General features: G+C 41.3%; 1 protein-coding gene across 4 annotated transcripts in view; it reads left to right on the forward strand.

Moving 5' to 3' along the window:
• The window catches only part of snphb (syntaphilin b), a 42,027-nt gene extending 23,013 nt beyond the window's left edge, over window positions 1-19,014 (forward strand). For 3 of the 4 annotated variants that reach the window (XM_051948963.1, XM_022220590.2, XM_051948964.1), the window contains 4 exons: window positions 4,036-4,215; window positions 4,726-4,833; window positions 8,468-8,617; window positions 8,732-19,014. In XM_051948963.1, coding sequence (XP_051804923.1) covers window positions 4,036-4,215; window positions 4,726-4,833; window positions 8,468-8,617; window positions 8,732-10,805 — 2,512 coding nt within the window. In that variant the 3' untranslated portion in view covers window positions 10,806-19,014. The remainder of the gene's footprint in view (window positions 1-4,035; window positions 4,216-4,725; window positions 4,834-8,467; window positions 8,618-8,731) is intronic. The other variant, XM_051948965.1, reaches the window with a different exon arrangement.
• The last annotated feature ends 4,402 nt before the right edge of the window (window positions 19,015-23,416 follow it).

Here is a 23,416-nt window from a genome sequence, read left to right on the forward strand (position 1 = left end):
GTAAAACTATAAATTTAGAATAATTTCCAGACCATGACAAGTTGTTTTGATCATAAAGTAAAATACTAGATTGTTTATTGTTCTTTTGTCATTTTGTGTCACGTTTTTGTCATATATTGTCTTGTTTTTGTTGTTTTTTTTTGTCTCACTTTTGTTGTTTGTCTCATGTTTTTGTCGTTTTGTGTTTTCTTTTTATATTGCTTGTGTTTATTTTTGGTCATTTTGTGTTCCGCTTGTTGTTTTGTGTATCATTTGTGTGGTTCTGTGTTTTTTGTCTTCCTTGTGTAGTTTGTTTACTTTTTTGTTGTTTTGTTTTCTCGCTTTTGTCATTTTTTTCTCGATTGTGTCGTTTGTTCATTTTTTTGTCGCTTTGTAACTTTTTTGTCTATTTTTTGTCTCTTGTTTAATTTTATGTCAGTTTTCTCATTTTTCTATCACTTTGTGTCTCATTTTTGTAATATTTTGTCTTGTTTTTATTGTTTTTTTGTCTGACTTTTGTTGTTTTGATCATAAAGTAAAATACTATATCATTCAGTTCCAGATACCTGTGACTGAATGTTTTGTGTCATTGTAGACATTCTATGATCTGCAAGTTGTAACCAGTCCTCCAAATCTGGAATGAGCCGCATAACAACAGGTGGATGGATACCAGCCTTGTGTCACCTCAGCTTAATCATTTGATAAATTTAGTCTAATAATTAATTTGTTTCTGTTGGATGTGACCAGTTCTAGCAGGTTAAATTTTTAAATTATGACACTTTTGGGGCATCACGATGTTCTGGATCTTCATGGAGTTACCGTGTCCTGTGTGCGAGTCCCTCATGGCTGCTCTGATTGGCCCTGCTTGTCCCCGCCTCCCTCCGTGGAGGCCCGTGATTGGGCAACAGTCATGTCCCTTTGAAGAAACAGCATTTAAGCCAAACCACATCATTAATAACTGAATATTAAAGAAAAGTCTTGACAGAAGTTGCCCATCACAGATCACCCTCCCTCCTCCTGGCTGACTTATCTGCACTGTGACACTCAACTTTGTTTTCTTTAGCGGGATAATGTACAAAAGTGAAACTATGAATTTATTTTTGCTTTATTTACAACAATATTCTATAGATTATTTATGTGGTTTTAAGGTCTTTGTGGTAATATGGGTAATACTTTGGTTTTGATTCGCTGATGTGCCTCTTATTTTGTTTAAAGTGTGAGGCTAGAGTCAACAGCTTAGTTTAGCATAAAGAGTGTAATCAAGAGCAGATACCCGGGCTGGTTTACTCAGAAAATGAATTTTCTAATGTGTATTGTGTGCTATAGAGCTGTAGAAAGAAGAAATCCTATGGAATCCCTGTGAAAAATAAGGGAGCACAATATTATCATTTGAAAAAGTCCCTTTTCTTAAAATGTAAACTTGTCTTTTTTTACTTTAACTTCAGAAAGTGTCCAAAGTCTTGCTCTGTGCAAATGTCTGTAATTATTCCCAACCACTTTTTAGCTAAAATTCCTACATCAAATCAGAGGTCAGTTCCTATTTCACTTGAGTGGTGGTGTTGTCCTGGAAGTGCCAGTGCAAAGTCAGGCAGGCTAGCTGTTTCCATTTGCTTTCAGTCTTTATGCTAAGCTAAGCTAATCACCTTGCGCCAGGAGAGTAGTACAGATGATTTAATGTATTTTCCATTATTATTGACATAAATGGTCAACTATACTGCAGGATGATAGTTTCTAAATTAGGGGCTGAGGACAGAGCAGAACTTAATAGTAACCTATAGTTATTTTCATAACAGAAAAAGAGGAAATACAGTTTTCCTGGCAGAGTGAAAGAAAGTTTGATAGTGGTGTCATATTACAATTCATCATGTCACAGCTGACAAAATCTGATGTGATTCTGACACTAAATAGACTGGAAATGTCGGTGCAGTCAGGCAGGCTAGCTGTTTCCCTTTGCTTTCACTCTGTATGCTAAGCTACGCTAATCACCTCCCACCTGACCTGAGTGTCCTTTCAGAGTGCATCCAGATGTACAAGCAAATAAAGACATCGTTATTGTATTTTAGATATTGCAGGTGTTGAATGTTGAATTTCTGTTTTCTTTGGACTTTGATGGCTATATTTAATAGAGATATTTGAGTAAAAGCTTGTTAAGAGAGGTCCAGTATGGTGAAAATCCATTTTTGGTGTGTTTTCTATGTCTGGGAAGCTATGAGAATATGACTTTGATGACTAATGCCATTGCTCAAATCTGTTTGTTGCTCCTAATTTTCTCTCCGAGCTGATATTTTTTTGTTTTTAACTTGTGTATGGTGAGTTTGTCAGACAAAATTGCACACTGAAGCTACAATACAGATTTTTTTAACCGCAGCATTCTCTGACGAACTCACCAAACAGACGGGTTTATAACAACAGCTGAGCTGATAATTTCATGATATTTCCACGTTAAATGATCACTTAGAAAGACAGTTAGAAGCAAAAGAAAGGCCTGGTCTCACACATTAATTCATATCGGCTGCCTCATGCTCGGCTGTTGTGCATCAGTCTGAGATGCAGAGAGAGTCTTCTTCCTGAAGTGGGCGGGGACAGCAGCAACTCGGGTGCATTTAAAGCTACAGTCACTGAAACAGCCCATTTAGAGCAGGAATGTTATACAATCATAATAAAATTAACTATCTTTGAGGTATTTTGGGTGGAAATTTTAAAAGATGTATTCAGGGAATATGTGAGACTTTCATTAATTTGTTGAAAAGAGAAACAATATGTCGTCTGATATGAAAAACTACTAATGCTGCCGCTGCTCCCTGTTTCTCTCAGGAGAGTCTCAGAACATTTTATCTCTTGCAATTTCAGGATGTGAGGTTTAGTTTTATGGTCTTTGCTAGTGAAGGTCTCGTAGCTGCAAATTGCTTCACAGAAACACTCCATATGGGAAACCAAAGCAAACAGCCTCGACTACTAAAGCAGGGTTTTAGAGAGACACCTCTCCTGGGCCGCTTCACCATTTGAATGTTTGTTGATATATTAGCCTGCAGCTTAATGTCAGAGTTATAGTTTTAATGTGTGGATGTTCACAGCATGCAGGTTGCATCGTTCAGGATTGGTCCACTGTACTGTCATCTCATAGCTTAGCTTAGCATAAAGAGTGAATCACGAGCAGATACCGAGACTGGCTCACTCAAAAACTAAATCTTCTAATGTGTATTGGCTATAGAGCTGTAGAATGAAGAAATCCCATGAAATCCACGAGAAAAATAAGGTAGCAGAACATTTTCATTTGAAAAAGTCCCTTTTTTGATGCAGATTTGAATTTATTTTCTTCATAAAGAGGTCAAATTCTTGCTTTTCACTGTCTGTGACGATATCCATAATTATTCAAAATAACTTTTTAGCTAAAATTCTTACATCAAATCAGAGTTCAGTTCATAAAATAGTGGTATTGTCCTGGAAAAGCCAGTCCAAAGTCAGGCTAGCTGTTTCCATTTGCTTTCAGTCTTTATGCTAAGCTAAGCTAATCACCTCCCGCCAGGAGAGGAGTACAATATTTTCCATTATTATTGACATAAATGGCCAACTATAGTGCAGGATGATGGTTTCTAAATGATGGACTGAGGACAAAATTGTAGTTATTTTTGTAACAGAAGAAGAAAACATACAGCTTACCTGGCAGGACTTGGAAAGAAAGCTCTGTGGTGGTATTGCATCACAATTTATCATGTCACAGCTGACAAAATCTGCTGCGATTCTGACACTAAATAGACCTGAGAAAGACTGTTGTCCAGGAAATGCCAGCACAAAGTCAGGCAGATTGGCTGTTTCCATTTGCTTTCAGCATTTATGCTAAGCTAAGCAAATCACCTCCCGCCAGGAGAGTAGTATAGAAGATTTGATGTATTTTCCATTAATATTGGCATAAATGGTCAACAATATCGTTAATATCGTAACAGACTGCAGCTTAATGTCAGAGTTATAGTTCACAGCATGCAGGTTGTGTAGTTGAGGGTTGGTCCACTGTGCTGTCCTCTGTAATTTAACACCCTCTTGTCTCTGCCTGATCAGGTTTGACTACTGCAGGTTCATTGAGCTAGACTACGTTCCCATGGAGACAGGCTATATGGTCTCAATGCGCCCGACTAAAGGTTACACATCGACCAAGTCTCCGACTAAAGGATACACTTCCACCAAGTCTCCGGACCGACACAGCCGCTCAACAAACTCTCCCTCCACCCCTCGTTCCCGGTCTGTCCTGAGTCCGCCTCCTGTTGACCCTCTAAAGCATGGGAATGACGAGCGTTGTGCACTTCTGTGAATGTTTCATGACGTCTCGTTGTGGAAAACATCTCGTTTCCACACCATCTTTCCCAGTCTGACCTGTTTACTCACTCCCTCTTTTCTGTGTTTGGTCTCTTTTCTTTTAGTCTGGTGAAGTGTTTCATACTTTATTTCTTTTGAGGAATGCCGTCTACTTTTATGTCACTGAGTGTCTAGTTTGTTATGATTTTTAGTCAGGTTTTGATGTTATTTATTGAAAAGGCATCACTATAATAAGACTGGTTGTTTCTCAGTCTGTGCATATCTGTGTTGTATCGGTACATTTGTGGATCTGGATCTGGAACGTCTGCTGCATTCTTGTCCCTTTTGATCAGTAGTTTCGTGACGTTGTTGCTCAGTAACTCCCTCAGTGTCTGGAGTGTGTTTTCATGGCGTTACCAGGAACAGACTAACACGTCTCTCCTTGCTTTGGACCAGGCGGACTCCGGCCACGCCCAGCAATAGAGATCCCTATGGCAACGCCTCCCTCAGCAGCAGCAGCAACTCAGGCTCTTGTAAAGGCAGCGACTGCAGCCCCACCAAAGGGTGAGACATCGGAAACGGCACGGCCTGTTGTGAAATGGAGAGGAAGTGCTTCTCTAGCTGAGTGTCCTCAGAGGGATTGACTGCACTCATCTCAAAACAAAACAAATGAACAATTATGCTTTGCATGGCTTGTTAACTCAGTGACTGTGGCTGTGTTAATATCTAAATAACCAAATTTAATCATGATTATGTTGAAGTTGATCACAGAAGAAGAGATAATAAAAGGTCCAGTTTTAATGTTATTTGTTTTTTAGTTATGATGTCACCCAAGCAAAATGATTCAAGGTTCATTTTCAATCTTTCCTTTCTATTCCTATTTCTGTATTTAGAATGAAGAAAGTGAAAAGTGTTGCATACTGTTACGACCCAACCACTGCGGTGAGCTGGGTGTAACAAAAACAACCAGGTGAAGCAATTTATTGCTCAGTGACAGAGGTAACACAAAAGTGGTCAAACAAAGGAAAACAGGGCTGGTGGATGTCACTAAGTCAAAGAACCAAATAAAACCAAACAAAGACTAACAGTTCATAAACTAGCTAAACAAAAACTTTTTAACTCTTTAGCCAAACCTAAACAATAGCAACACCCACCACAAACAACAGAAACTAATACAAATGAGTGCGAAGTGCGCATAATTAAATAAAACTGGTGCCTCAAAACACACCTTTCTTAACAAGACACAACACACGAAGACTCATGTCCCAAATAGCTTCTCACCAAATTAACAGATTGCTAACAGGAGCCACAGTCTTCACCAAGACTGGTATCTCCTCAACAAAATAGCAACTGCTAACAGAAGCTAGGTTCTGGATAGTGGATACAGAAGCTATGGACCACAAAACACAACAACTCAAGAGTTATCAGGGTGAACTGGTCACACTAAATCCCAGCCACCCCAAGTTTGGTTGAAGATTTATTTCACAGGTGTGGTGATGGTTGGGATCTTGTGGGAGAAGGAGTTTTGGTGGTGGGCCAATCCGACAGGTCAGGAGGTGTGGCCAGTCAGGACGGAGAGCAGGGCTGAATCCCAAACCGCCCCCTACACACTATCCCTACTCACTACCCCTCCGTTTGCGCGTTCCCGCGGAGGGTCCTCCATATTAAGGGCCATCCCAAACCGCGTAGTGCGGATGGGGAGTGGACTGTTCAGCCCTTAAATAGCGAGTCTGCATCGATGCTCACTCTGGACAACTTTTTCAGGAAGTGCAACGTCGAAATGGAGGAGGAAACAACATATTGATGTGAGTTCCGCATGCGTCCATTATTTCTCCCACGCCTTTTTCACACTGACAGAACATCACAAAAAGAGTGGTGTAAAAGGATAAATCAAAAGAAACAAATCTTTTTCTCTGCTGATGTTTGATTTAATTGTGCACCCCCTGACACCTTAAAATTTGAACACAACTGACAGAATCCATTTATTCATTTGTTGGATTTGAAATGCCAGATAATAGGATTGGAAAACATGTGAGTGAAAAAAAGTGGGACGCTTTCGTCTTCTGGAAGCAGCAGCGATCCTTGTTAGTTGCAACCTGTGCCACAGCGCTACAACCATGACAGTAGGCGTCTTTGTGTTACCATGGCGATGACGTCTTCCGTTTTCTGGTGAGGCGACAGGGCATCCCATTCCTGATGATCATATTTATACCCTCCCCCCTCAATCGAAGTGCCCTCCACAGCTGCTAGTGTGACTTCTTTTGGAGTGACACTCGGTAGTGGAGGGGGAGTGTGTAGGGGGCGGTTTGGGATTCAGCCCAGGTCTGGAGCTTCAGGCCAATCGCTCCTGATGACTACCAGGTGGGATCTGGAGCTCGGTCTTCAGACAGCTGTAAACAATCTAGTCTCAACAAGCCATCCCAACACACAGAGGTTGTAGAAAGTCCATTACCAACCACATGACTAGCAGAGGACGTACCACATACCCACAGAGAGTTATCACACAGCTCATACAACCCAGCAGAACAATCATTATCGTAGTTTACAGATGAGTGAGAAAGCTGGAAAATTTCTGCTTTATGTAGTATGTGTCAAACTTCACAGTTACTTGAGATCCATATGTAAAATCAACAGAGTGTTATGACTGCCATCTACCTTCTTATCTGCCATTCGGCTAACTAGGCTAAAGAGGATCTATGACAGTCATGAACTGCATAAAAACAGGTTGAAGGTGGTGAAGACCTGTGCAGAAAGATGCTATAGACAAGACTAGTAGCGACGTTTCAGCATAAGAGGCAGGCGAGATGTTTCTTTCATACTTGAAATTCCAATTCAGGAACTCAGGCTAACTCTATATATTCCAACATCATGAGTCAAGATTCGTAACTCAATGTATCTTCATCCACTAATCGTGAACATTACTTCAGCAATAATAGTAAATGGCATAAATGATCACAAACATGTAGCACTTATCATCTGTCATATCCATCCCTTACACTGCTATATTGTGTTGCTGCTTAACGATCCACAGCGAGAACACACTTTAAAATGTGTGAAAGAAAACTTTTCAAGTGAAACTAAAGTTAGTATTCTTATACTTAGCCAACTTATGTTGCCAAATTCTTTCAGACAATGTTAGCAATTAGCATTCAGGCACATTTAGCTACCAAAGATTTCCATCAGGAGTTTGTGAAGATTGTAACCCTGTTAGAGAGTGAACATCAGCCACACTTTTGAAGAAGAACACAACTCTAAAAGAATGCAGATGTTGTTCACTGGATGTCAACAAGCTACTGTTAGTTAGCATGATGGCCTTGAAGACAATGTCAAGCTAATGGCGTGGTGGTTGAGGAAATCTGTTACAGCAGGTTTAAAAGTAGATCCAGTGCAAATTTTTCATGATATATTGCAAGAAACCATCCATCCATCCATTATCCATGTACTGTTTAATCCTCATTTGAGTTGCAGTGGGCTGCAGTCTATCCCAGTTAACTTAGGGTGAAGGCAGGGGACACCTGGACAGGTCACGAGTCTATCACAGGGCTACATATAAAGACAGACAATCACACTCACATTCACACCTTTGAACAAGTCAGAGTTACCAAATAAACTTAAGATGTTTTTGGACTGTGGGAGGAAGCCAGAGAACCCGGAGAAAACCCCTGCATGCACAGGGAGAACATGCAAACTCCATGCAGAAAGATCCCAGGAAGACGGGAACATGAACCGAGGATCTTCTAACTGCAAGGCGAAAGTGCTACCCACCAATCCACTGTGCAGCCCTACAAGAAACCAGATGTTTAGAAATATCTAATACGGTCTATACTAGGGCTGAACCCGAATATCCGAGAATTCGCTCATCGACTGCTAGGTGAAGTGCATTTTGAAGACGAACCGAATATTTGGGCATATTCGTCATTAGTTGGAACCGAATATCCAGAGCCCAGAAATTGCTATTTGTACCAGCCCTAGTCTAAACACAACCACAGATTAGGTTAGTAAATGAAGAACTATCTGATCAACAAATGGAAAACTAACATTTCAAACCTGACAAGGTGTTTGAGCCAATTTTTTGGTACTTGACAGTTTTCAGAATTGAGATTTTGTTCTTACAAAAGATGCCAGAAACCCAACCACTCAGACACCACCACTACCTCGTTCTGTTTCTTTTCATTTTGTGGTATCCTTTGTGTTCCAGACGTCACCAGAAGTACACGTCATGTACAGACAACCATGGGATTCGCCCGCCTCCACCAGAACAGTACCTCACACCCCTGCAACAGAAGGAGGTGTGCATCCGACACTTGCGGGCCAGGCTAAAGGAAACCATCAATACACTGCAGGACCGGTGAGATGCTGAGACAGAAGAAAACTTGTCCAGAAAGTCAATGCTTTTTTTGTTTGACTTGTTCATGTTCGGTACTCCCTCCAGATTCTAATCCTTTATTCAATTTCCTCTTAGGGACACAGAGATAGACGAGCTGAGAGGTCGGTTGTACCGGATGCAGGAGGACTGGGTCGAGGAGGAGTGTCACCGTGTGGAGGCTCAGCTGGCCCTGAAGGAGGCGCGTCAGGAAATCCAGCAGCTCAAACAGGCCGTGGAAACTGTTCGTGCCAGGCTCAGCGATGCCGGGGGACTCAGCGGGGACGCAGGGGTCCAGAAGTACTTCCAGGACATCAACATTCAGAACCACAAGCTTGAAAACCTTTTGCTCAGCATGGAGTTGGCCCAGGCCGGATTAGCCAAGGAGGGGGAAGCCATACCGGGCTGTCGCACCCGTGTAGGGGGTTCAGCACCAGCATCTGTCTCTGGGGAAAGTCCTGGGGGAGTACCCAAACTGTCAGTAGGAGGTAGGGGGTCTTGCTCTTGTGATGGTTCTCCAGCACGTTCTCTGACTCGGAGCTCCACCTACACCAAGTTGAGTGATCAGGCCCTGGCGGATCGCAACGGCAACGGGTCGGATTTTCCTTGTCTTTCAGGTGACGGCACCCAGGACAGCGGCTTTGTGTGCTGTGGGGAGAGCAGCGTTCCCAGCCGGGCCGACCTGCTGCTGGAAGCCGCCTTTCTGTCCGAGGAAACGGCATCTTTACTTAACTCCTACTCGCAGACCTTCTCCCACTCTTTGCCTCACTCTCTACCCAACTCTTTGCCTCACTCTCTACCCAACTCTTTGCCTCACTCTCTGCCTAACTCTCTGCCTCACTCTCTACCCAACTCTCTGCCCCACTCTTTGCCTAACTCTCTGCCTCACACCTACTCCCACACCTTGCCTCATTCCTTCCCTCACAATTTGTCCCACGCTGTGCCCCACACTATGCCGCACTCCTCCACCTATGAGAAGCTGTGCACAGGCGAGCGTCTGTCGCCTTTTCGTTGTGGTCTGGGAGGCGTGAGCTGCATGAGCCACCCTTGCCTGTCTCACCACCACCTGTACCTGCATCCCTTGAGGGAGATGGGCATTCAGACGGAGAGCTGCCCCATCCCCGCCACAGCAGGTTACCCCTCTGATCTGGACACCATTGCAGAGCAGCGCACCTTCCGGTCCCAGGCCTGCAGCCCCACCTCCACCTGGATGTCTGACGAGGGGGACGAGGAGCTCGACTCCATTACCACCACAACTTCAGTAACCACAGCGACCGTCATGAGTACGGCCACAGAGCCAATCCCGGTCTCGAAAATGCCGCCGGTCCCTCCTTTACCACGATCCGCCACTGTGGCCTGTTCTATGGAGAGTCCTTTGCGTGGCAGGAAGGAGGAAGATGAGGAAGAGGAAAAACAGGAGAAGGAGAAGAGAGAGAAGGAAGCTTCTGCAACAGAGGACAAGGTGGAAGCCCCTATGGTCAGACTGGTAGAAGAAGTGCAGCAGACACAGGTGGGCTCAGTGGAGGGGAAGGAGGTGGAAGGTCAGGGTGCTGGGGAGGCAGCACAAGGAAATCTGTGCAATTTAGCAGAGATAACGGCAGGAACACAGGTTGAGCTTAGGTTCGCAGGATGCTGTGGAGAAGGCATGCAGAGTGGAACAACACTTGCAAACCTTAAAGTTGAGGACAGGCAGCAAGAAGTTTCTCTATCGGCAGGCTCAACCCAGACAGAGACAGTGGAGCCGAGTCCAAGCAGCCCGGGATTATCTCCAGGCGTAGAACAACCTCATACATCTCAACCAAGGAGATCTGCTTCCAGTGAGGAGATAGCTGGCGTCACAGTGGTGGAGGTGCACGACGAGGATGATGATGAGGACGAACCAAAAGAACAAGGAGCATCGGGGGGCTCTGCAGCAAAGGATGGAGATTCTGGGACAATTCAGAAAAGCTACTGGAGTCGTCACTTCCTAGTGGATCTGCTAGCGGTGGCCATCCCGGTGGTGCCAACGGTGGCGTGGCTTTGTCGTGGTCCAGTCCGCCACGGTCAGCCCATGTACCACATAGGGTCACTGCTGAGAGGCTGCTGCACTGTGGCGCTGCACTCACTTCGCAGGGGAGGAGGGTTGAGGCATTACCCCGCAGGCGGGGGAGATCTCGGGGGTTCTCAGATATAAGAGGAGGATCTGATCAGCAACCTCGACAGCCCTTAACCAAACCTCACCTCTGTGGGTTGTTGGAAGATACCTACAGTGTGAGTAGAAGAAGAGAAACAGCCTCCTGTCCTGCACTTCTTATCAAGGTTAGCAGCTGAGAGGATTATAAAGATCGGGAAATGTACATGTAGGACTGAGATCTCTGACCGGTTAACTAATCTGTTTGGTCCTGCTCCTCATTGTCTCACCCAGTGGTCCTTGCTGTTGCTACCTAAATGTCTGTCAATGCGACTGACTTGTACAAAACTGGATGAGCTGATTGAAATGAATGATCTATGCTTGGATGTTTAACACCGATTGTTTTTTGTTCTTAAATGCAGGGAGAATGTGAAAGATTTGATTATATATCAGCCTATTCTCAATTCTGACACGTTCAGTTGTTGATGAGGTGGTGAGTGTGTACATTAAATACAGTATAGTGAGTACAGCGCAACATAGCTTTAACGTCAAATGTTCATAATGTGTATCATCTCTCAATAACTGCATTATTTTAAAGTGGAACAGTGTGCTTCACTGTCAGGTCTATGCATTCACTGTGCCCAGATTCACACCATTGCTGGACAGATTTATTTCTGTCTCATCTGACCAAAGAATATCTTCATAATATTCATCAAGTTTCCTTTCATGCAGTTTAGTAAGTTTTATGTTGTAGTTTTGTGGCCATGACTCTGATTAGTGGAACTACAGCTTCTTCTATACCTCCTGATGACTACTGCAGCTGCATTTTCAGTGATTTTGAGTCATGCACCGATCTTTTTGTATCATTTTCCATGTTTTTTACGTCTCACAGATTTTTACATTTTTCTGGTAACGTTTTTTTTTTCGTGGAGCCATGATGCAGACATGCACATAGATTTTCTAACATGTTTATGCAGTTAAACTGATTGGAAGTCACATGTGGACTCAGTTTAGTTTCAGTGATCACATTTTTTCGAGCTTGTGCGTCATTTGCTAGAATTAATGCAGGTTTTGAGAGGTGATTCAGTCGTGAATCACTGGACATTTAAGCGATGTTGCACTGAGATGTACTCACTTCTGTTGTTTACTGCATATGTATAAAAGTGTGTACGTGTATAGCTAATTTACAAGAAGCTACACTCTGTTCATTGGCCAATGACTGAGAGAAAATCCACTCTAATTTAGAAATTGCATGTTTCCAATAACCGCTTAGAGTTTTCATTAAAGTTGTCTGCTGTTAGAAAAGAACAACATACAGACAGAACTCAGGTTTGTTCTGAGGGTAGGAACACAGCAAACCCAGCCAGGTTTTTCAATCTACTGTTACTCCTTTTTGTTAGTTCTCTTTAATGCCAGGTTCAGAATAAGCAAGAGTTTGACCTTGAATTGTTCACCTGTGACTGATTTTAGAATCCATGCAAATTTCTGCAGGATCCAGAATGACTGTAAATTTGCAGAATGACACAAATATGTCTAAGATACTTTTAAAAAAACATCCAAAATGACTCAAAATTTGTCTAAAATGACTTGAAAATTATCCAATATTGCCGAACATTTCTCCAGAATTACCCAAACTTGTCAGAAATGAGGGGCTACACAGTGATGTAAGTGGTTAACACTTTTGCTTTGCAGCAAGAAGATCCCTGGTTCAAACCCGGGGGTGGACCAGGGATCTTTCTGCATGGAGTTTGCATGTTCTCGCTGTGCATGCGTGGGTTTTCTCCGGGCGCTCCGGCTTCCTCCCACAGTCCAAAAACATGCTGAGGTTAATTGGTTACTCTAAATTGCCCGTAGGTGTGAATGTGAGTGTGATTGTTTGTCTGTATATGTAGCCCTGTGACAGACTGGTGACCTGTCCAGGGTGTCCCCTGCCTTCGCCCTAGTCAGCTGGGATAGGCTCCAGCACCCCCTGCAACCCTAATGAGGATAAAGCGGTGCATAGAGAATGGATGGATGGATGGATGTCAGAAATGACAAAAATCTTGTCAAAATGATTTCAAAATAAACAAAATTACTTGAAAAATTGACCAAAATTACTTAAATCTGTTCAGAATGAACTGAAAACATTTTTTTAAATAGCTGAAAACTCCAAAATTGCATGAGAGGGTGTTAGAAGCAGAGTGGTCTAACCCACACAAAATCTGAACTGAGTCTTATGTAATTTCTGTAATATGCTATGGTCTAGATGTTAGTGATGAAGTGGTCTAACCCACAACCCAAATATAGTGTTACAGTGAATGTTGGACCATTCTTGAAAACATAAAACTCAAAAACTACACCAAGTGGGTCAGACCACTCTGCTTCCAAACCCTTATTGTCCAAGATGTTTCAAAAATAATTAAAAATGTGTCAAAAATAACTTGAAAATGATCCAGAATTACAGAAAATTTTCGTGAAATGATCTGAAACAATGAAAATTTGTTCAGAATGAGTCTAAAATGACTGAAAAAAAAATCCAAAATCAGTCAGAATTTCTCTCAAATGATTAGAAATGATCCAGAATGACTGAAAATATGTCTAAAATGGCCTGATCCATCTAAAATGATCCAAATTTACAGGATATCTGTCCAGAAATCTGGTTAAGCTAAAAGATTTGTGACTTTGTAGATGATTTTAGAAAAGAGTCATGGTGTTGGTTATTTACTCTTTTGTCGGGACAGTCATAAACTGGTCTTCACTGACAGTGTTCTGGGCTAGAAATAAAACTGAACTTTTCAGGTCACAAAGGATAAAAACAGAGTTACTTCAATCACAGTTCGTGCTCTTGGATAGAGATCTATATTGTGGATCTGACAATCACTTGATTTGCTTAGAAATTTATTTTTCCCAATGGATAAACTAGATGCAAAACCTGACAATGGAAACAATAAAAATTCAAATAAATCTTTGAAGGGTTTGGAAGAAGAATGGTCTAAACCACTTCCTGTATAATTGTCTAACATTCCCAGTAGCGCTATATTTGGGTTGTGGGTTAGACCACGTTGCCACGAAAATCTAGACCATAAAATATTACAGAAAAAATGTGAAACTCAGTTCAGATTTTTTGTGGGTTCGTACACTCTGCTTCTGAAGCCCTCCTTTATTTGCTAGATGCCAAAAGTTCAAACAGGCTCCTTTAACTTAGTCTTCTAATTACACTCTTTTCTTCTGCATGTGCTTCATGGAAGCTGACTTCATCTCAATGAGTCAGCTCTTGATATTTACACAACAGCATTGGATGAAAATAGATATTCATTTATGTGTTCCTCAGAAAATTTTCTCAGGATTTAGTGAAAGGTTTTGCTCTATTTGCACGGATACCTGGCTAATAACGTCTGTTTCTGCTTTGTTCACTTTTGAAAGAAACTCTCTGATTTTAGTTTTAGGAGCATCCAGCCTCGAGCCTTATGGAGGGAAACTAGACCCACCCTGGCAGAGAATTAAATTCGTTGGGTTATCTAGCGCGGCTAGGCTAACATATTTTATGACTGCAGTGAAACGTTCTCATGTTTCCTTTAATTCTATTTCAGTCCCTGTGCAGTTACAGTCCACATGTTTTCTTCTGAAAGAAATGTGGGCAACGTTTGCATGTCTTTACGGGTCATTCCAGAATTGGAGGACATTTGGACTTCAAAATTTTTGAAATATAAATCCTCTCTTTTACTATTTTCTGCTCAGCACAGAGAGCAGGAGAGAAGCCAATGGACGTGAAGAACTGATTTTCACTATATGGGATCTTTAAGAGCTTGTCTGGCTCAGTCCAAAGGTAAAAAAAAAAAAGCAACAGCTGAAACTAGAGTGTAAAAATGACAACATGGGATGTTAATTTCATCACAGTCTTGTTGTTGGGTTTGTAGTTGTTGAGGAGAACAACATGCAGATTATATTTTAGGGTGGAGTATTTTCTATTCTCAGTCATATGGTTGGTTCTTGAACCTTAAAGATAACATTGGAAGCAAATTCATCAATTATTGAATCAGTAAAACAACAGATTTAAATTGGGTTTCCTCCATTTCACGTAACACTTATATAAAGCGTCATCGAAATCACGATCTAACTCTTTGTTTGTAGATACTCACTGGCTCAGTTTGACACCTCGATGTAGATCTGAATGACGTGAGTTGTGCTCAGTCTGTGATCCGTGCTGTATATTTCTGCTAAACGCTCTCGTGGTGTAGTTTTTATCTGGTCCTGTGTATTTCAAGTCCACCGTACAAGAGTTTAGTCAGTCACTGCAAATAAATCAACTTTATTTGTTTAATGAATCATTCTGCAAAGCATTTCTAGACACGGAGTGTGACGTGATAGCCGGCACTCCAAATGTACATTGATAAGGTGTCTGGGTTGTAATCGCATTTAGAATCAGGGTACTTTCTTTGTGTGGATTTGTGCTTTTATGAGAGGACTTTGATGAAAGTGGTATTTCTTCTTTGTGCTGATTTTGTGTAGACATTAAGCTGGATGTTTGATAAGAACAACTAACCAAGTCATGGAAGGACTGAACAGGTCTGCTGGGTTCAGGATCAGAGAGACTGTTAACAGTAACGAAGTCCACCAGAAAAAGATCTGAAAGACTAGAAAGAGATGTATAACAACTACAAAGACACACAAAACAACTACAATCAGAAGCAAAACAACTACAAAGAGACAGAACAACTACACCGAAATGCAAATGGTTAGAGCAAAACAAAACAACTCCAAAGAGATGTAAAACAAATACAAAGACACAAAGCAACTACAAAAATACAGAAAAAAAAACAGCTAGTGAGAGAAGCAACAAAATTCAAAGACAACAGGACTGCAAAAGAGATTCAGAACAACTCCAAAGGGATGCAAAGAAACTACAAAGAAACAAAAAAAAACCCCATAGTAGACCCAAAGAAACTACGGAGACACAAAGCAACTACGAAGAATGATACAATAACCCAAAAGAGGCTCAACACAACCACAAAGAGATATAAAACAACCACAAAGAGACACGAAACAACTACAAAGACCCACAAAACAACTTCAAAGAGATGCAAAAATCACAGAGATGCAAAGCAACTATGAAGAATGACAAAATAACCCAACACAGACTCAAAACAACTACAGAGACACAAAACAACTACAAAGAAACAAAAAACAACCAGAAAGAAACACAAAAAAACGACAAAGAGACCCAAAACAACTACAAAGAAACATAAAACAACCACAAAGAAACACAAATCAACCACAAAGACACAAAGCAATCACAGGGTCAAAACAACCACAGACACAAAACAAGTACAACGAGATACAACAACTGCAGAGATGCAAAGCAACTCCGACGAATGATAAAATACCCCAACAGACACTCAAAACAACCACAAAGAGACTCAAATCAACCACAAAAGACACAAAACAATTACAAAGAGACACAACACATTTACAAAAAGATAAAAACAACCACATAGACACACGAAACAACTACGTACGCAAAAATCACAGAGATGCGAAGTAACTACAAAGAATGATAAAATAACCCAACAGAGACTCAAAACAACCACAAAGACACACAAAACAACCACACAAACACCACAATACAGGATGTGTAGTTTTTTCACTGCTGTACTCAGAGGCCTGAAGTCAAACAATCTATCCATAAATCAACTATAAAATCTTCATGTTTCTGAGAAACACTCCAACACAAACCAGCAAAATTATTCTGACACCATCTGACTTGTTGAGTTATCAGTTGATGACTAAATACAGGATTTATTTATTTTTTATTCTTTGGTTGAACTTTTTTGCACTATTGTTCACTTTATGAATTTTGAGTAATGACTTGAAGTTCAGATTGTAAACGTTTCCAAAGCGTCCACTGAGTTCTGCCTGATTGTTCTGTTGCTGATATGATGACATTTTAGCATTTTATCCTTAAAAATACCACGAAGATACACATCACTGTAAAGCTGTATCCTTTCATCCTGAGTGAGATTTCTTTACATTTGACCACACGGACCCTCCAAAGTAACGAACATGTGATGTGCTGCTGGTGGAGGTGGAGGTGGGGTTCATGCTACATGGTCGGGTTGGCTAGTTGTCATTTCTCATTGACACTCATGGTAATGGCTGTCTGCTACTGAGAGCCATGAAGAGATTGAATCAGAGACGGACCGTCCTTCACCTTCCCTCAGCATCGGTTGTGTGTCCATCTCCTGACTGTGTGGAACTTTGTGGGTTTGGAGGCTGAAATGTTTCCTGTTTTACTAGAAGCCATAAACTGTGATCCTGTGAGAATGTGGGAGGCAGCCTCTGCCTCTGAATGACTCCTGCTGTTTGTCTGGACTGTTCTGTGAGTTTACAGTCAGAAGGCAGCGTGTCGAAATAAAAACAGGATGACAAAAGGAAGGTTCAAGTTCAGGTTCAGGTTCAGGCTGGTTGTTCCTGCAGCGTCATCTTATTTTACCTCTATGCACTCCAGCTAGCAGCATCATGTTGAGATGTGCTGATAAATGTACTTTTTGTCGAGGCTCTGGCTGTAAAATTGTTTCCTGATTCCTGAAATATTGAATCATGAAGCCTCTGACGTCCCAAAACATGTTTTTTTTTTCCCGTATTGTGCATAAACGAGTTGAACACAGTGATGAATATATGGAAAGTTGTTGTTTTTTGTTACCACAAGTTATATTGTTTTAACGAGTTATTATGTTGTATTTAAGAGTTAATATCTTGTTTTTACGAGTCAATATCTTGTTTGTGCAAGTTATTATCTTGTACATACAAGTTATTTTCTTTTTACAAGCTGTTATCTTGTTTGTAAAAGTTATTTTCCTGTTGTAACAAGTTAATATCTTGTATTTATGAGTTAATATCTTGTTTTTACGAGTTAGTACCTTGTTTTTGCGAGTTAATAACTGTATTTACAAGTTAATATCTGTTTTTATGAGTTAATATCTTGCTTTTGCCAGTTAATAACTTGTATTTACGAGTTAATATCTTGTGTTTACGAGTTATTATCTTGTATTTCCAAGTTAATATGTTGTTTTTATGAGTTAATATCTTGGTTTTATGAGTTAATAACTTGTTTGAGTTATGATCTTGTTCTCACAAGTTATCATCTTGTTTTTAGAAGTTATTGTCTTGTTCGCAGAAGATATCTTGTTTTCACAAGTTGTCATCTCATTTATACAGGTTAATATCTTGTTGTCAGGTTATCTTGTTTGCAGAAGTCATCATTTAATATCTTGTTCATGCAAGAGAAAACATTATAATTATTAGTTTTCATTCATCCATAAGTTACCTGGTCTGCTCATGTAAAGGATATTTTACATAAAAAGCCCTAATTTACATAATTTGCACACAACTGTTGGTCTTCAAGCAACAAGATAATAATGAATGTCGTGTATTTGATGTTTTTTATGGACTTTGTAAACATGAGTTAATGTCTTCTTCATACAAAATGGCAGCAAATGTTGATTTTGTGAACATAAGTAATAATTAGATCTTTCTGGGACTTCATGGGACTCTATTCAGAAGCTTTTTTTTTTACTATGTTTGATGTCCTCTGGTGTTTTATTTAATGTTTGGAGAAGCTGTACTGTCATGTTCTGTCTTTATTTCTGACCTAACAGAGTTTAAAACTCAATCAACCCATGAACCCTTCAGAGCGTTTAGTCGTCCTTTAATCAGCGACGTCCAAACATTCTGACAGGGATTTAAACGCTTCAGTCCCAGCAGTCATTAAAAGTTTGATCCACTGAACCTTCACCACTAAGAACTTGTGTGAAACTTCCTGCGATGCCACGGAGAGCGTCCTGCACCCGTCCCATGATGCACCTGAACTTCCTGCTGTCGTGAGCTGGTGTCGCTGTACAGTACGTGGTGGTGACTGACTCTAGACCACACATATGATGCGGAATATTTTCTGTTTTGTGGAAAACAGGCGACTTTTTTTGTTTTTGTTGGACAATATTTGAATGTGTATCGTCATTTTCTGCTTCGTTCCTTGTCTGATTGTCTGTATTCCCTCCAATATGTAACGATGATTAATGTATACGGACGTCCTGTCCTTTAGCGTCCCGGCACCGGGGACATCAAGGCCTTGTATAGGAGGACATCAGTAATATCTACAGATAACGTCGTGTAAATGAACTATTTTAATGGCAATAGTAGTGTGTACAGTATAAACATCACTAGACTCCATCTCCCACCACACTGTATAAAGAAAGACCAGAAGCCCCAAATATTAAACAGCATGGAGGAAACGTTCTGTCGTCTTTATGTGTGTGTTTGTCTGCTTCCTGTGTGTCTGAATGTTTTACTTTACGAGTCATTCCAAAACTGGAGGATATTTGAGCTTCAAAATGATCGAAAAATGTAAACAAAATTACAATTTTCTGCTCCATATTCATCAATAATAGGTAATAAACTATCAAAGGCGTGATTGCCTCAGCTTACACATCAATGGTACCATTTTTATTCCATGTTTTATTTGTTGTTTGCTAACCCTACTCTAATCACAGTAACAGGGTTGCTAATCTATGCAAATGTTAGCTTTTTCTCAGCAGTAGAAGCTAGATGTTTAGCTAGCTGTTACTGGTGACCAAGAGGACAGACTGACTGATGGGAAAAATTCAAAATAAGAAAGTGGTATAAAAACGACACAAATAGATGCTTAAATAGCACAAAAATGATACAAAATGATAGTTAAATAGAGAGTACAACCATTAGCACAACGCTAATAGTAATAGCAGCACCAATATTTCAACAAGTAAAATAACAAAATGACATAAAAAGACAAAAATGGCACAAAGACACAAAAATGGCATAGAAATAAGACAAAGTGACTAAAAGTTATTGACTGTTGTTTGCTAACCTTAGTCTAATCACAGTAACAGGGTTGCTAATCTATGCTAATGTTAGCTTTTTCTCAGCAGTAGAAGCTAGATGTTTAGCTAGATGTTACTGCTGACCAAGAGGACAAACTGACTGATGGAAAACTAGAAAAAGAATTAGTCTGATCCTGATATCATGTATAACAGGGTTGCATGAGGTCAAGTGAGGTATTTACCTGTTATAAAAATGAACAAAAATGAGTGAATCCAGAGCTTATTTCAACTCATCCTAATTGAAGATTTTGTACAATTTTATTTTTTGATCACGTTTTAATGCTAGGAAGAGACAAACTGACAAAACTGGGTTTAAAAAAGAGAGAGCCAAACTGTAGTCTTGATCATCTTTTCATCCACTATTGGAAGTGGAAATATTGTGGTGTTGGTGGTTAAATACTTTAATTTAAAAATACTGTAGCAGTCCTGCATCAACATATTACCAACAAAATGCACTTTAACCCTCTAAATCTTGCACGTTTTGCTCCTATTCCATTCCTACTGCAGGTTGATGCTAAAATTCTCGTGCATTTATTTGTATTTTATTTAATCATTCAAGACATTAAATCAAGGCTGACAAATATGAAAAACAGAAGAGAGAACATAGGTTTGCTTTACCCATTCTTCAGGAAAACTGATTGATGATGCTAATTCCAGTATTTTATGTCATTCACTGTTTTCTTCTTCTACCAGATAAAAAGGTTTTTCTAACAGGGTTGTTGTGGGACACATGTTAATTTCATATTTCATTCATGTAGTGCATCCCTAGAAGTGAGAGAGTTGTCATTGGTGCAGACTTCAATGGACATGTTGGTGCAGGAAACAGAGATGATGAGGAGGTCATGGGCAGGTTTGGTATCCAGGAGAGGAACGCAGAAGGACAGATGGTGGTTGACTTTGCAAAAAGGATGGAAATGGCTGTAGTGAATACTTTCTTCCAGAAGAGGCAGGAACATAGGGTGACCTATAAGAGTGGAAGTAGGAGCACACAGGTAGACTACATCTTGTGTAGACGGTGTAATCTGAAGGAGATCAGTGACTGCAAAGTAGTGGTAGGTGAGAGTGTAGCCAGACAGCATAGGATGGTGGTGTGTAGGATGACCCTGGTGGTGAAGAAGATGAAGAGGGCAAAGGCAGAGCAGAAGACCATGGAAGCTGAAAAAGGAAGAGTGTTGTATGACTTTTAGGAAAGAGTTGCAGGGATGGGAATTTTCCGCGGATTTCATTTCCGCGGATCCGTGGATTTCTGCGGATCCTTCAGCGGATCCATCCGCGGATGTCCGCGGATGCTTCCGCGGATGCTTCCGCGGATTTTATTTCAAGTTTGAACACTTTATTGTCGCTGATACTCCCGCGAGATGGTAACGCCGTTAACGATAGCTTGTTAACGACGTTAACAAGCTGTCGTTCGATTGTAAACGGCCCAGCAATTGGAAGTCGCTGCGCCGCCGTGGCCACCGCACCCCCACACCCACACAGAGAGGAACTGTGGTTTTGTATGAGGAAGTCTGGAGTGGCAGAGAAGTATGTTAGAGTGGTGCAGGACATGTATGAGGACTGTAAGACAGTGGTGAGGTGTGCTGTTGGTGTGACAGAGGAGTTCAAGGTGGAGGTGGGAGTACATCAGGGATCAGCTCTGAGCCCCTTCTTGTTTGCTATGGTGATGGACAGGATGACAGACGAGGTTAGACAGGAGTCTCCATGGACTATGATGTTTGCAGATGACATTGTGATCTGTAGTGAGAGCAGGGAACAGGTGGAGAAGAAGCTAGAGGCGTGGAGGTTTGCCCTGGAAAGGAGAGGAATGAAGGTTAGCCGCAGCAAGACGGAGTATCTGTGTGTGAATGAGAGGGACCCAAGTGGAAGAGTGAGGTTACAGGGAGAAGAGATCAAGAAGGTGGAGGATTTTAAGTACTTGGGGTCAACAATGGAGAGTGTGGAAAAGAGGTGAAGAAGCGTGTATAGGCAGGCTGGAACGGCTGGAGAAAAGTGTCAGGTGTGATGTGTGATAGAAGAGTTTCAGCTAAAATGAAAGGAAAGGTTTACAAAACTGTGGTGAGACCAGCCATGTTGTTTGGTCTGGAGACAGTGGCTGTGTCCGAAATCGCATACTAACGTACTACTCATACTAAATGTGACGTCAAAATAAGTATGTAGTGCGTTCACACTGGATAGTATGAATAGATTGAGTACGCGAGAAATACCCGGATGTATACTATATCCGGAAAATTTTTAAGTATGCGCGGTGACCACACTAGTCATACTCAACCGCCCCATAATGCTTTGCGAGCTATCCACCAAAATGCAAGCCTCCGCGGGATATGTGGTCGGACCGCGGTGATTTTTATTTTATTTTATGTGGTTAAGTAGTCATCCTAATCACCCCACAGATTTGAGAAATAGGCGTTTTCTGACCAACGTTTTAAATTTGTCAGACGCCTCGCAACGTGCTACTGAATGCTAGCAGCTCGTTGCAGCAGCTCGCTTTGCATACAGAACAAGTAGCAGCTACCTCCAGTAGCCTGCAGCTACAATTGAAACGATTCGCATAATCTGGCTAATAACTGCATAGGAGTGCCGGCTTGAAATTGCCACATTAATTATGCGACTGTTTGTTAGCGTAAAATCGACCTGAAGCCGGCATTCAGCCGAGATATTTGATAGCCGTACTTCCGGTTGTTGTCGTCGGAGGTTTGAAATGCATTATGGGAAACGGAGTAGTATACTACAGTGTGAACGGTCGGCATTCTAATCATACTTATAGTACGTAGTATACAGTATATACTCATTGAGAATGTAGTATGTAGTACGTTAGTATGTAGTACGTTAGTATGCGATTTCGGACACAGCCAGTGTCCCTGAGGAAGAGACAGGAGGCAGAGCTGGAGGTAGCAGAACTGAAGATGCTGAGGTTCTCTCTGGGAGTGACCAGGATGGATAGGATCAGGAATGAGTACATCAGAGGGACAGCACATGTTAGAGGCTTTGGAGATAAAGTCAGAGAGGCCAGACTGAGATGTTTCGGACATGTCCAGAGGAGAGAGAGTGAATATATTGGTAGAAGGATGCTGAGTTTCCCACTGCCAGGCAGGAGGCCTAGAGCAGTGATCATCAACTGGCGGCCCGCGGGCCGAATACGGCCCGCCGAACCGTCCAATCCGGCCCGCGACTGGATTCCAAAATTGTGAGGATCAAAGAGAAAATATCATGTGGTCCACACTATTACAGCAGTCAGTCCAGTCATTATTAAAGGATCTGTTTTCCACATCAGCTTTTCGTTTCGCGGCCTTAGAGAGTGCCATTTTACCCGTGTTAAGAGGCCCTTTCCTGTCACTTCTGCGGTGTTTCTTTTTCAAGTGCTCTGTGAATAAAATTGACTTGAGATGAGGCAAAATATCTCTATCACTCCTAGTGGTTGACTGTGGTACAGGTGATAGGAGCACTGACTCATAAAGGCTAAAAATGCCTTCAGTTTTGTAATGAAATGGAAAAAATATAAAAAATAAACATCAAATAATTATGTTATGCCAAAATTCGATTTTTATTTAATTTTTGTTTGAGGGTCCGGCCCCCAAAGTGACTGTCCAGTAAAATTCTGGCCCTCTGGCAAATATAGTTGGTGACCCCTGGCCTAGAGGAAAACCAAAGAGGAGGTTTATGGATGTGGTTAAAGAGGACATGAAGGCAGTTGGTGTGAGAGAAGACGATGCAGAAGACAGGGTTAGATGGAGGAAATTGATTCGCTGTGGCGACCCCTGAAGGGAAAAGCCGAAAGGAAAAGAA

Source organism: Acanthochromis polyacanthus, chromosome 6 (assembly GCF_021347895.1).
Source record: "Acanthochromis polyacanthus isolate Apoly-LR-REF ecotype Palm Island chromosome 6, KAUST_Apoly_ChrSc, whole genome shotgun sequence".
In the NCBI taxonomy this organism is placed as follows: Eukaryota; Metazoa; Chordata; class Actinopteri; family Pomacentridae; genus Acanthochromis; species Acanthochromis polyacanthus.